Raw genomic sequence first — 13,885 nt, 5'->3', positions numbered from 1 at the left:
CCTTTCCTTTTGCTCCTTCCTGGGCTGTGGTGTGTCCTTTGGGGAACAAGGCCAGTGGGGCTTTCTCCTGCAGCTCTTTTCTCTGCTGTTCCCAGTCTTGCAGTCTTTCCTAGCTTAATCTCCCAAAATCTCCTGACAGCACTGAACCAGTAAATCACCCTTGCACCATAGTGTAATGTCAAAATCATACTACTTTGGGATCTCATTACAGTGTGCTTTGGGGGATCAGGGCTGCTGGTCCTTTCTCTATCCCACCACCTTTTCCTTTCAGGGGTTTAAGAAGGCAGAGAACCAAAGGTGGAGAAAAACAGCAAACACTGAAGCACCACTGTACAAAATACTAATGAAACCCTAAAGACAACCGAATTCGCAGTTCTGAAGCCCTGCCACAGCGACTTCACACACAGGGAATGGATCTAAATCGTAATAGTCTTGGAAGTCTTGTTTCTGTGCAGAAAGAAGGAAGACAAGTAGACCTCTTGGTGGCACACTTACACTGGGTGGGAATGTAGGAAATTGGTGTCAGAATGCTTTTTCTGGATGCACCTGGGGAGCGAGGGGGGCAAGTAACACAGGTGGTTGATGGCATTTCAACTGGTGGGACTCTGCCCAAACAACCCCAAAGTAAGGTGGATAAAAGTGCAGGGTGACCTGTGGAAGCGGTTTGTTTGTGAGATGTATAGTCTGCTTTTTCTTGCTTTGTGTGCCCCTGATGGAGCTAAACTGATTTCAGGAAAAAGCAGATAGAAGCTGAAAATGCATCTAAATGGGTTACCATGATGACTGGCCCCTAATGAAGCTTCGGGAGGGTTCAGAATCAGATCTGGTCTGCTTTCGAGGAGCTCGGTTTGATTCAGACATCTGAATCTTTCCAAATCAGCCCGATTTGGTTCAAGATTCAGCCAAATTCAAAGCACAACACTACTTCCTAGTCTTCTTGTGGAAACCCTGCATGTGGCAGTTAAGGACGCAAGACCCGATTCCCACATTACATACAGGTTTAGGAAACACAGAGGTGTTTGTGCATGTCATTTCTGTATCCAAAATACTTGTTAAATGGAAGAGAATGGTTAAGAGAAGCACATCCCTCCAATGCAGAATGCAGGTTGCTTACCTGTAACTGTAGTTCTTCTAGTGGTCATCTGTGCATTCACACATATGGGCTCTGTGCCTGAGCAGAGCCTTGTTTGGGAACATTCTCTAGCTGAGGAAAACATTTTGGCGGAAACCCTCCCCCACTGTCCACTGCGCATATCCTAGAGGGTTCCCGCCCATTTCCTCATTTGCTTGAGACCGACTAATAGCCTCATTACCGAAGGAACGATCTCACTCCAACAGTGACCACAATGGTGGTATCAGTACCGAAGCAGGGACAGTGGGTGGGTTGTGTGAATGCACAGATGACCACTCGAAGAACTACAGTTACAGGTAAGCAACCTGCATTTCTTCTTCATGGTCTCTGTGCATCACACATATAGGCGATTAACAAGCCGAGTTACCAGAAGTGGGTAGGAGCGTTGTCATGTGCTATTGGAGAATCGATGACAGGACTGCACGGCCAAAACTTCAATCTTCCCTTGCCAGGACATCCAGTCTGTAGCGTGAGATGAAAGTGGATGGCCTCGACCATGTCGCACCTCAACATAAGTCCGGTATCCCCTGCTGTATGCTGTTGAAGTGGACACGCTTCTAGTGGAGTGTGCCTTAATGGGACTGTTGAGCTTCAGTCCTGTAAGTTCATAGGCTAGCCGTATAGCATGCAGAATCCAAGAGGCGAGATGAAGGCATCGGTGTAAACGGAATCCCTGCTGCAAGGTTGCTTGGCTGCGTCCACCAAATCAAAATGTGCACTACATGAATCAGTACTACCAAACACACTCTGTGAGTGCTGGCATCAGGATCGAACAATTTCAGGAACTAATTCTGCAGGCACCTCATGCAGAGCCTTGCCCAGGCGACGACGTAAACTGTGGATGCCATCAGTCCCAATAACTGTTGAATTTGAAAAGCCGTTGTCCTGAGGAAACGAGAAATGTTGTGAACTAACTCCATCAATGTTCATCGTCTGTCCGAAGGTAAGTAAGCCCTCACAGTCATTGAATCCAACACTGCACCTATGAAGGGAATCACTTGAGTGGGTTCTAGCCTGGACTTTTCCTCATTTATTATTAGTCCCAATGACTGCAACAGATTCCTGACAAATAAAACTGCTTGTGTAAGAAGATGTTTCGATGATGCTTCTATTAACCAGTCATCCAGGTATGGATAGACTTCGATGCCCTGAGTGCGAGTGAAGGCACACACTACTGCCATTTCGTGCGGACTGCCGGTGTGGTTGCCAAACTGAATGGGTGAACTGTGAACTGGAAAATCTGATCTCCGATCATGAAACGAAGGCACTTCTGAAAATCTGCCCTGATGGCAATGTGGAAGTATGCATCTTTGAGGTCCACTGAAGCAAACCATATACCTTGGTGAAGAAGAGGGATGACTGAAGCCAAAGTAGTAATTTGAAACTTTCATGTCCTGACAAAGTTGTTGAGGCCTCTGAGATCCAGAATGGGACGAAGTCCTCCATGTCTTTTCGATACCGTGAAGTAACAGGAGAAAAAAAAGTCCCTCGTTTGGTAAGGTATAACTCTTTTGATAGCTCCTTTTGCGAGTAGCATAGATGTCTCCATCTGTAGAGGCTCCAAGGGTGGTGTAACCCAAATGGTATCAAAAAGAGGGAGGACTTCGAACTCTATATGGTATCCAAACTGGATGATGTTGAGGACCCATTTGTCGGAGGTTATAATAATCCAATTCGGTAAAAAATGACACAGGAGCGATCCAAAAACGGGATGAACAATGACTAGAGGCGTGCAATCTAGGGCGAAGTCAAAGCTGTGGTTTAGAGGAGCTTTCCCCCTTGGAGCGTTGCTGTCAAAAGTGGTTGGAAGGAAGCTGCTTTCTTTGAGGGTGCTACTGATAAAACTTGGAAGTCCTATCCTGGTACTGACAAGGTGGATGGAAGTGTTGCTATCTGAACCATCTCCTCTGCCTATAAGGGTGCTGCTGGTATTGCTGCAAAACACCCATCCTTTTTGCAGCGTTCTTGCCTTTTGAATTGCATCCATTGCCTCGTCACTGTTAGACGCCTTCACCATCAAAGGGAAGATCTTCTATCCATGATCATGCCCCTGGTGTCAAGCCAGCAGACCAGAGCCAAGTCTGCCTGTGAAAGGCTACTGCTCCCACCGTCGCCTTTGCATCACGGTCAGCTTGGTGATGAGTGGTGTTAATTTGTTGTCACGACAACTTCACTGCCTCCATCTGAAAAAGACGTGCAAGGTCCCTCTGGTCTTCCAGGAGATAGTTGCACAAGGATCCCATCTTTTCCCACAAGAAAAGCTGATACCTTGACATTTTGTTGCCTGATAGTTAGCTACACGGAGGCCAAGTGCAGACGAAGAATAAATCCTCCTGCCCGGTAAGTCCAGCCTGCGACACTCCTTGTTGGCTGACGAGTCATGAATCTTTTGCGATTTGCCCTGTGACTATAATAGAATTTGGGTGCAGATGTGGAAACAGAAAACCAGTGTCCTTCTCTCTCACCTTATAAAGGGATTCTAAACGTTGTGACGTGGGGGCCATTGAAGAAGGGGCTTTCCAGGACTCCTTTATGGTCTGTAGCAGTGTAGGGAGAAAAGGAATGAACACTGGAGCCGAAGCCTCCGTGTATACTACATCAAAAACCAGGGCTTGTTACTTCTCCTTTGGTTGCTGGGTCTCAATTCCCAATGACTGTGCCAGTCATATTATTTGTTCTGTGAAGTGGTAAAGAACCTCGGAAGGTGAAACCCCTTCGCACATTCCCACATTCTCTCTGGTGAGGAGACAGAAGGTTGTGCCAATGATACTGTCAAGGGATCCTTGGAGGCCTCTCTCAGTCTAATCCAGTAGCCAAGTCCAGACACAGACAAAGGGATTCCTTTCAAAGCTTTATTCTTCTTTTACAACTTAACAACTCTACAGGTAGCAACTAGATCTGAGCAGCAGAGTACCTATGCCCTAAGTTGAAACAGTTGGTCCCCGTTTGAAAGGGAATTACTGGCAGACCCCTGAACTTAAGGACTAGGGAGAGTCCCTCCCCTTTTCCCTTGGATCCTCTGGGCGCAGCCGTTGTTTGCGCGCCAACCGGGCACTACGCCTCCTTTCCGCGCCCTCCATCTGGCGCCACTCTCTGCGTCTGCGTCGCGCATCCACCAAGTCTGCTATCTGTGTTGTCCCTCATCCTTTTCCTTGTCCCTGGATGTTGGGCTAGGCAGGGGTGGGAACGAGAGAGACTGAATTGATCCCACAGTGTCAGAAGCTTGTGGCACCAACAGTCTTGTCGTAGATTGTATGTGTGCTTTCAGTGAAGTTGGGCATGCTGGGACTGGCGGAGGTGGTAAGAAATGTGGTGGCCTTGAAACTGTTGCCGAGGGTACTGAACGGTACCGAGGAGAAGCTGCTCCTAAATACCTAGTACGATCACGAAAAACAACACACTGATAATGCCAGTCCTCATATTGGTAGTGCATTCTGGGCAGAATGGACCAGTCGCCATATCTGTCCCAGTCACGTATTGGCGAACGGGAACAGTAGTCCACGTCCCTCTCATAGTGGTCGCAGTAGGGCATACGTGACATGTCAGAACATAAGGAATCCAGGGAGGTACCCTATATAAACACTCCCTTGGTACAGGGGGAGGAGACAGAGGAATCTGAGGCGGCAAGATGCGGGGCGCTATTGGTGGCGACAACTCTCTGATTTCGCCTTCTGACATCGATGCCCTGTGTGGTTGCTCAGGCAATGATATCAAAGGAACCCTCGGTACTGACAACGAAATCGATGGAGCTCTCGGTATTGGAGAGTCCAAGAGAGGCAGAGGCGGTGGGATCTCAATCTGGCGTTGTTCTGTAGTTTGAGAAGGAGAAAGGCATATATTATGGTCTTTCTTTTTCTTCTTCTTAGGACCCTCACTCAATGATTTAGGTGCCTTTGGCGCCTTAGATTTCTTAGAAAGTTTCTTAGCTGTAGACATGGTTAAGGACCTGCCTGGAGTGGGACGATCAGTTCGACCCGTGGTTAGAGTCAAAGATGGCCCACTGTACAGAAGAAGACTGAATTGTCTCTGCTATAGCCTGAGGCTGAGAAATACAAATTATTGGGCACGTTGAGTCAATGGCTTCCAAAGCCTTCTTCCACATGATCCCTTTTAACAGGCTGCCCGGTGACATTTAGTTTGGTGAAATTCATACAGTGTCGGCAGGTCTCTACCACATGAGACTCCCCCAGGCAAAACAGATAAAGGGAGTGCCCATCAGTGGGGGGTAGCTTACTGCTGTACTGAGCACATTTCAAAAAGGGGCCCTAATGGCCGTGCATCACCAAACGGTGATCAACGATCGCAAAAAAACAGACAGAAAATAACTAACTACTTCTTTTTTTTTAGAAAGAAGATAAAGGAAGAAGAAAAGGGAGGAAGAAAGCTCCTAGGTACCCTCAGCGAAAAACTGAGACGTCCCAACAAGGTGTCCTTTCAGCAAGGCGGTCGAAAGAGAACTGAGGGAATGGGCGGGAACCCACTAATATATGTGTAGTGGACGGTGGGGGAGGGTTCCCACCGAAATTTTTTCCTCAGCTAGAGAATGTTCTCGAATGAGGCTCCACACAGGCACAGAGCCCATGTGTGTGATGCACAGAGACCATGAAGAAGAACATGCGGTTTCAGAAGCATCTTTGCAGAATCTGTTCCCTTGGAAATAGCTACACCTACCTATGTTAAATTTTAAGGACATAGAGGTGACAAGCAAAAGCAGCCTTTGCGTCCCTTAAATACAACATAGGAAGAAGCCATAAATCTGCCAAGCAATAATGAAAGGAGACAACATGACTGGAGATGTTTCTGGGCCTACCCATCTAAGGTGCACGACACAATATGGAACCCCAGTGGAGTGGCTAAGGTTATGAGCAATGATGCACGAGCTGGGAAGTCTCAAGCTGAAATCACATTTCAGCCATGAGCTCATAAGTTGGCCTAAGGCAGGACCCTCTCTTTCAGCTTCCACCTTCCCTTCAACAATATGGGAATAACAATCTTGACCTATGCTGCGGTACTGTTGCAAGGATTACTAAGAAAACAAAGGAGAGGTGGTACAAAAGCCCCCAAAGTGGTATTTGATTCTGATAACATCAGTCAGCCATGAAGTACCTTCAACAAATGCCACCTGCATTCACCCCGAAACCTCTTCATGATACACATTTAAAACTTATCAGATGTTTCTTGGTTTGTTTGTTTGTTTTACATTCTCTAGTAACACTGACATTCACAATGGTGATCCGGTGGCATGCTCGTCTTGCTGTATTAAAAAGAAGACGCCACGCAGAGTCAATCAAGGTCAAAATTAGGCTGACGTCTGAGCTGAGCCAAAGGAAAGAATGGGGCTGCCATTTCTACTATCAAACAGGTCACGTTGAGCCACCTATCCAGGTGGTCTGAAGATTTATTTGCCACAGAATCCGCAAAGGTACTTTCTTGGCACATTCTTGCCTTAAAGCCACCCCCCCCCCCCCACACACATCATCTGCCTGCAGAGATATCGGACAATGTCTCTCTCTGACAGAGCTTTCTGCGTGATCTCCTCCTCTACCCAGTCCCCTTGTCTGGCCCTCCTGCTAAGAACAAAGCAGCACCACAGCACATCACTGAACTATTTTGTAAAATATTTAAGTTTAGAAAGTTTATTTCTTTCAACCCCCATCCCAATGCCAAATATTGTTTTACTAAGATGTATCCTTGAAAACAATGTACTTTCCTATGCATCACTTTCAATTGTTTAAAGACAGAAATAGCCAATGCTCAAGTTCCTTGAGTAAGCAAGCATTGAACAGAAGCAGCAACAGAGGAAACACAGCTCATTTGGGAGATGTATGAATTTTCTATTAATTACACAAGAAACACAGAGGACCTAAAAGTGATTTCCACTCCTATGGTTGCTGCTTCAGTGTAATGTACATCTCAGTGATGGGCCACAGGCACATGAACACATGGAGAGCTGAAGTGCAAGTCCAGACGGCACTGAGCCTGGAGCTATATGAAGCATGAGACATGCCCACAGGAGGGCCAGTTAAAAGGCAGAATCAATTAAAGGCCAAGATCTGATGCAAGGAGCCTGTTAGAAAGGATGGCAGGAAAAAGGACCAAGAAGGCAGAAGGGCAGGAAAATGGTTATGGAAGCTGACACACTGGGAGATATAGAGGGAAGAGATGGGCTGACAGGCAGAGAGCAAGGACCAGGAATAACTGCTTCCAAGCTAAAATTCCAGGCGTCACCTGGAAGAAGTCACAGAAAGCACCAATGAATTATGGGGAGTAAAGGAAGTGGAGTCATGGTGGGATATGGAAATACAGTATTTTCCTTAGTTCTTCCATATTGCAGTCCCAAGTGGCTGACACATGCAAAGTCTTCCTCAGATGATAAAAGGTTACAGTCTTTAGCATAGCTCGCCTAATAGCTCATTATGACAAAGCCTCACGAATAAGAATTGAACTCAGAAAATTCAAGATTGGACAGGACTGATAAAGGAGGGAAAACACACCATGATTCTGCAGTGTGGAAGCAAACAAGCCCATGACCTACCTGCTGTGCGATAACAAGTCAATGCCATTTACTAACAAATGTTTCGGGAGCAGATGCCAAGTGCATTTAAAAAACACTGTGTCTCATTTATTTTCAAGATGGGAAATGCTGCATCTAAGCACCTGGCAGGAGAGAGAAGCTGGCCCACTGTAGACAGTTAGTGTAGTGTAGCGGTTGGGGGCCTGGGCTTGAATTGGGATGTTAGGCTTTAGGCAAGTCATGACTCTTTCAGCCTTACCTGTATCTGCAATATAGAGACAATCATAATACAATCCTACCTTATAGGCTAGTTTTAACCATTACAGAGATAAAATATATATGATGCTCTTTGAATGTTCCTAAGTGTGAGCATTATTCTTATTAATACAGGAGGAAGTGCCAATTCTACATAGAACATAGCAGATTATATGGAGCAAAAAAAGACACAACTGTATTCTTCTTATTTCAAGAATGCACTCTAATGTTGATCACACTACTTGATTTCCACCCTACCTGTTCTTAAAAACAACTGAAATTAACCACATGGGTAAATGAGGATTACCTATGCTAAACAAACAAGACTTTAAATCATGAGTTCAAAAACCATGTTAGCTGCACAGATGGCCTCAAAAAGGAATTGCTGTTCAGTTTAAGGAGATGAAAAGAGCTCCAAAATGTGAAAGCCCTTAAACTGAAATGTGAGAGATTGTGCTCTCTTAAAACAGAGACTCTTGTAGAAACATTGACAGGTGTTTTTCTCATGTACCTGAGATAAAATACCTTTCAGTGTTGGCACTCATCTGAGACACAGATTTTAAATACTTGCAAATGAAAAGGAGGCAACGACAACTATCTCAGGGAGAAAATCCTTGTATAAGGTAAGAGGGCACTGGCCAAATGAGCTGTAGCCAATGGTGTCCTACTGATGGCAGATTTAATGTCCCCTTCCCACTGCAGGCCCCCCCCCAATCTACTCCAGAGTGTTGGGGACCCTCCAGAGCAAATCTGGGGTGTGCACAGGGAAGAGGAAGGGAGGAGAAGTCTGCTTGCATAACACTGCTTTGAGCCCACTATCATGCATCCACAGTACTTAGATGCACTGCTCTCAATGGGGAACTGGAAAGATTCCAAAACACGAAGAACATTGAAGCAATGGAGGAACTTACTAATGGCAAATAACTTTGGTGGCAAGAGTGGTTGCCTTGCTAGGATCTCAGAAATGTCAGATAGGATCCAAAATAGTTCAGGAGGATCTACTAGTGTAGTGGCTATGAGTGCGAGGTGAGAAATTCCCACTTCACATCCCATATTTACCATGCACTCACTGGGTGGCCATAGTGTAGTGGGACTCAGCTCCAGCCATCATCTGCAAAATGGGCATAATAACACTGGCCTAACTTACAAAGTTATAAAGCTCATTGCTGCAAATAATACAAAATTTACATTATAATGGAATCATAGAGTCATAGAATAGTAGGGTTGGAAGGGGCCTATAAGACCATCGAGTCCAGCCTCCAATAATAACACATTCTACAGCTGAAACCCTACTTGTGTTAGTATTAAAATGAAAAAATGCAAGTTAAAAACTAAAAAGATGATCGAGTAATTAACAAGTAAATGCCCCAAATTCTAAAGAGTACTTAAAAATATAAGCCAGAGAGGTAGTCATGTTAGTCTGTTGCAGCAAAAGCAATGAAGAATCTTGTGGCACCCAGAGCTCACTTCTTCCTACGTCATCTGACTTTGTTTCACGAAAGCTTATTCCATCATGGATTTAGTCTTTAAGTTCTACAAGACTCTTTGGTGCTTCATCGCACACTTGTACTGAACATATGTTCGTTCCCGTCAATTCCCTTGCATTCATTTCACTCCAGATAGACCAATAAACATGCAGATTCATTTAAACACCTTTCCTATCACAGTTTGTAGCAAGCTCTTTCAGCCCTTTTGTTACCAATGGCAAATTAATTTTAGTTGTAATTGTGATGTTCTCCTGACACTAGTAACTTTTGAAATATTACTGTTTTATTAGAAGAGCTGGATAAATTCAATTGAGAGATTGAGGAAGTTGCTCTCTAAAATTCCATGATGCCCTGATGTTCTTTAAAGTCCCATCATGCTAAATACAGGACTCTGTGGGAACAGCACACAAGGCAAGTTCTCTGTGGAGGCCTTTCCCAAATGGCAGCAATAGAGGAAGCACAAATGCCAATCCTTTTAACCATAACACAGTGATTGATTCTAATAAGGAGATCTTAGCTCACAGAAACAGTACTGCTTTTGCTAAGTCAGTGACTTAAAGGAACAACATTCAAGGTCTTGCCTACTTAAAAAGGCAGGCCTTTGGGTTTCTAGAATACTGGATAGTAAATAAGACTGAAATATGGCTGGGATGGGGAAATGGCTCTCAAAAAATCATTTATTTATTTATTTCTGGCTACCAAGATGTATACAGAACTCGGGACTATTTTATAACCACCAAGAAAGAAAAAGAGAGTAGGTATAGCTTATATAACTTGTACACAAATTAGCTGCAACAACATGGGGAAACACTAAAACATTGGTCTTCAACAGGTGGTTGTGATCCACAAATGGTTCACTTCTATTTTTTAAATGCAGCCTAGCTTTCCAACATGATCCTCAGTGCAAAAAGAAGTGGTTCCTTTCTAGTGTGAATGTTCACTGTTTGAACTTCAGTAGCTCATGAAATAAATGTGTTAACAATCAGATGTAAGAAAAATACATCGAGATGCAAAGATGCTGCCCAGAGTGCTTAGCAAGTAATGGAGAAGAATGAAGACAGACATCTGTTGCTCCAGTAAATACCCATTCACCTAGTTAACCACGGTGAATCAGAATCAAATCTAGGTGACTAAGCAGAGAGAGTTTATAAAAGTTTTTTTTTTTCTTTTAGGACACAAATAATGTACACTCGTAGGAAGGGTAGTAATTTTTTCTGTGGGCTAGCAACTTTTGGGAACATAATTGCAAGGCTGCAATACACTGCTAAATGCAACACTTTGGAATCATTGCATCAAAGATATGGTAAGAATTGGAAATGGGAGACAGGCACTCTTGTTTTATCTTACTGTAGAACTGTACTTCATTGTCACATATGAAATGGCTCTAGCAGAGCAAACTGGGGAAGCAAGTGCATGATAGCAAAAAGAAACATTTGAGACAGGTAAGTTGGATACACAAAAGGGAGCTCATTGCTTAAAAAGGAACAGTCAAAACCTTAAATCAGGCATGGCCAACTTGTGGCCTTCCAGATGTTTTGGCCTACAACTCCCATCCGTCCTAGCCAACATAGCCAATGGTGAAAGATGATTGGAGTTGTAGGCCAAAACATCTGGAGAGCTACAGGTTACATACCCCTGCCTTAAATAAAAATTTAAGGTGCAATCCTATGCATATTTAGGCAGAAAAAAATCCTACAACTTCCAGCACGACCCAACCAGCCATGCTGGTTGGAGAATGCTGGGAGTTGTGGGACTTTTTTCTGTCTAAACATGCATAGGATTGCATCCTTAATCAGGCAGATATTTTAAGATGTGAACTGTCTGGAAAGTTCATCAGACTGGGTGTCGCTCCAACTATTGTCTGTTATAAAATTCTGAATGTGACAACAAGAATTTTAAAAAATTCAAAAAGAGATCTATGCCAAGGCATAACAATATGTTGTATACTCAAGCACAATAACCACTTGTGTCCCACTTCAGAAATAATATACACATTTTCTCCTTGCAATTCTGTGTTTATCTCTTAATGCTAATGCGGGCAGGAGGAGGCATATGTAACCCTCTTCCCACCCACCAACCAGTTCTTTCCTACAACTCTTTGCCCAGCCATTTATCCACAGATAGCTCCAAGACCAGGAATAAGACTGGGGGAATAAAGGCCTGAAGGCTGGGCTGGGGAGAACCTGTGGTTGGAATGGCTAAGCAACTGCTTGCCCACCGATTCTCCCTTGCAGATCTCTCCCCCAAACACGATGGCTGCATTCGGACACACCATTAAGTCATAATTTGATGTTATGTGCGTGAGCCTTGGCCTTGTCAGCTCTCCCCTTCCCTCTCTTTCTCAGGCATGGCCATGAAAGAGAGATTAGAAGTGTTCAGTTCTGTTTCTTAATTATGATTTAGGGAAACAAGCTAACTTCAAACCATTGTTAATAACCTTGGCTTGTTTCCAATGAAACAAGCTATGAGCTAATCATAGTTAAGATTAACCAGTTCATCTGGGTTCAAACATAATGCTAAACTGGAGTCAGTTGAAAACAGAACTGAAAGCTTCTGATGTCCTCCTTGCAGCTGCACTGGAGGAGGGGAGGGAAAAGGGGAGTGCATGAGCCTGAGGCTTTCCTGTAACACAAAACCACTGTTTAGTGTTATGTCTGAACCCAGTCACTGCAGTACCGTTAACCAGCAAACATGCATTTGGGAAACACGTTTGCCAGAAAACCTGTAGTTCTGCCCAGAGATTATCTTTATCTAGGAAAATTATTGTGTAGAAAGTGATTCTAACAGGCTGAACAATGACACAATACGTAATACCATCTGAGCAATGACACAATCCATAATACCCAAAAGTTCTACGAAAAACATCATACCCCAGAAACACAGAAGAACCACATGCACAACTGAAGGCTTTGCTTGACATTTCCCCGCAGCCACTCACATTGAAGCTTTTTTATTTATAATTGCCTCTTCGGTGGGAATAAACCTGTCCCTTCACTTCCATCATATAGACATCGCATGTTTGAGACACTTATCTGCAAAAATAGATATGCAGCTTTCACAACACAAACCCAGATCACTGCATTATATCTCATACATGTTACCCTCTTCATATTTGCGACATAAAGAATTTGAGATTCAAAAAAATCAAATGTGGGAGAAAGCCAAACTGAGAGATTTACCCATCCATAGGCTTAACTGCACACCATGTTCCCCATTTGAAAGCACAGAATCTTACTAGGAAATGCAAAGCAGAAATTAATCATTCTTGCAGATCACTTCAGCAAATGGCTTAACTGAACATTATATTATATATCCAGTCGCTGCACCATTTTGTTCATGGATCAGATGATCATATTTTTAAACTGGTTGCCTGCTATAGACACTTATTTGCAGCCTCAAATTTTGTATTGAGAGCGGAAAGTCACCATATTTGCAGCATCCCTACTCTTCGGGAATGTGAGTGACTGCAGTGGAAATGTCAAAGAAACTTCCACCTGGGTGGCATGTACACCCACCCCTCGTCTTCCCTGGACAGCATTTCTTTGGACTGCTGGCATGGCGAATGAATGACACAGCTGGAGAAATAGAGAAGAGGGACCAATGTCAGGATCGCATTGTACAAGTAATACTAAAATATATGACAGAAGGCTATCAATGTCCTACAGAAGAGCAAAGTACATTGCAAAGCGTGTCAAGATTCTCTCTGTCAAGAGGCCACGGCTAGAAAGAAAACTGGCTTTTCCTACCAGCTGATTTTGGTGTGAACTTGTCCCTGTTGGCTGCACAAACGGCCAGCAGCCTGTATCCAAGGTCCAGGTCAAAGCCCTGCTGTGCTGCCACTCTGCTAACAACCTGAGAAGAAGGAAGAAAAGTAATCATTCACTGAGAGTTACTGCACAATCACCACTTGCATGCCAATGTGTCTGAGGTGGCACCCACAATATAAACAGCAGTACCAGGGAGCTTTGTTCTTTTGTTTTTGACATCAATGTGATTTACATAGCCCTTTTATAATGCAAGATGTGCATTAATGTCCATTTCATTTAGCCTAATGACTACAACCCTGTGAACCAAGCGACTGTTATTCCCATTTACAGAGTGTGGAATAGAAGCTGAGAGAAGGCAACTTGGCACAGCAGCATCCAGATTGTCCAGGACTTAGCTTGGATGTCAGTTCAAGTCTAAGCCTGTAACAACCTATTCAGCTTCTTAAACACAGCATACATTGAATCTGAGAGCCACCATTTGTCTTTTTGCCATAAAAGACTCTTCAAACCGAAATGTAAACTACCAAGGTTTGAAACTAAGCAAGCTATTAAGTGAACGTTTAATGGAGACAGCTGTTGAAAACTTACTGCATTTAAGATTCGGCTTGAGATCTTAACTTCCGGACTACTTCAAAGAATAGTATTGTCCTGTTTATATTTCTCTACTCAAAGGCCTGGCTTGCACATAATGTTGGGGCCATGTGGGCATGAGCAACCCTGTTGCTGTGTG

The 13,885-nt window shown here is 44.0% G+C and overlaps 1 protein-coding gene across 2 annotated transcripts in view; it reads right to left on the bottom strand.

The window, feature by feature from the left end:
- The window catches only part of ZMIZ1 (zinc finger MIZ-type containing 1), a 556,702-nt gene that overhangs the window by 195,697 nt on the left and 347,120 nt on the right, over positions 1-13,885 (bottom strand). For both annotated transcript variants that reach the window (XM_084845236.1, XM_084845235.1), the window contains one exon: positions 13,135-13,240. In XM_084845236.1, the coding sequence (XP_084701362.1) occupies positions 13,135-13,240 (106 nt within the window). The remainder of the gene's footprint in view (positions 1-13,134; positions 13,241-13,885) is intronic.

The sequence above is a fragment of the Heloderma suspectum genome, chromosome 3, assembly GCF_057233095.1.
Source record: "Heloderma suspectum isolate Gila_16-S chromosome 3, 16-S_ref, whole genome shotgun sequence".
NCBI lineage: Eukaryota > Metazoa > Chordata > Lepidosauria > Squamata > Helodermatidae > Heloderma > Heloderma suspectum.
This window is presented reverse-complemented; position numbering and strand designations above follow the sequence as displayed.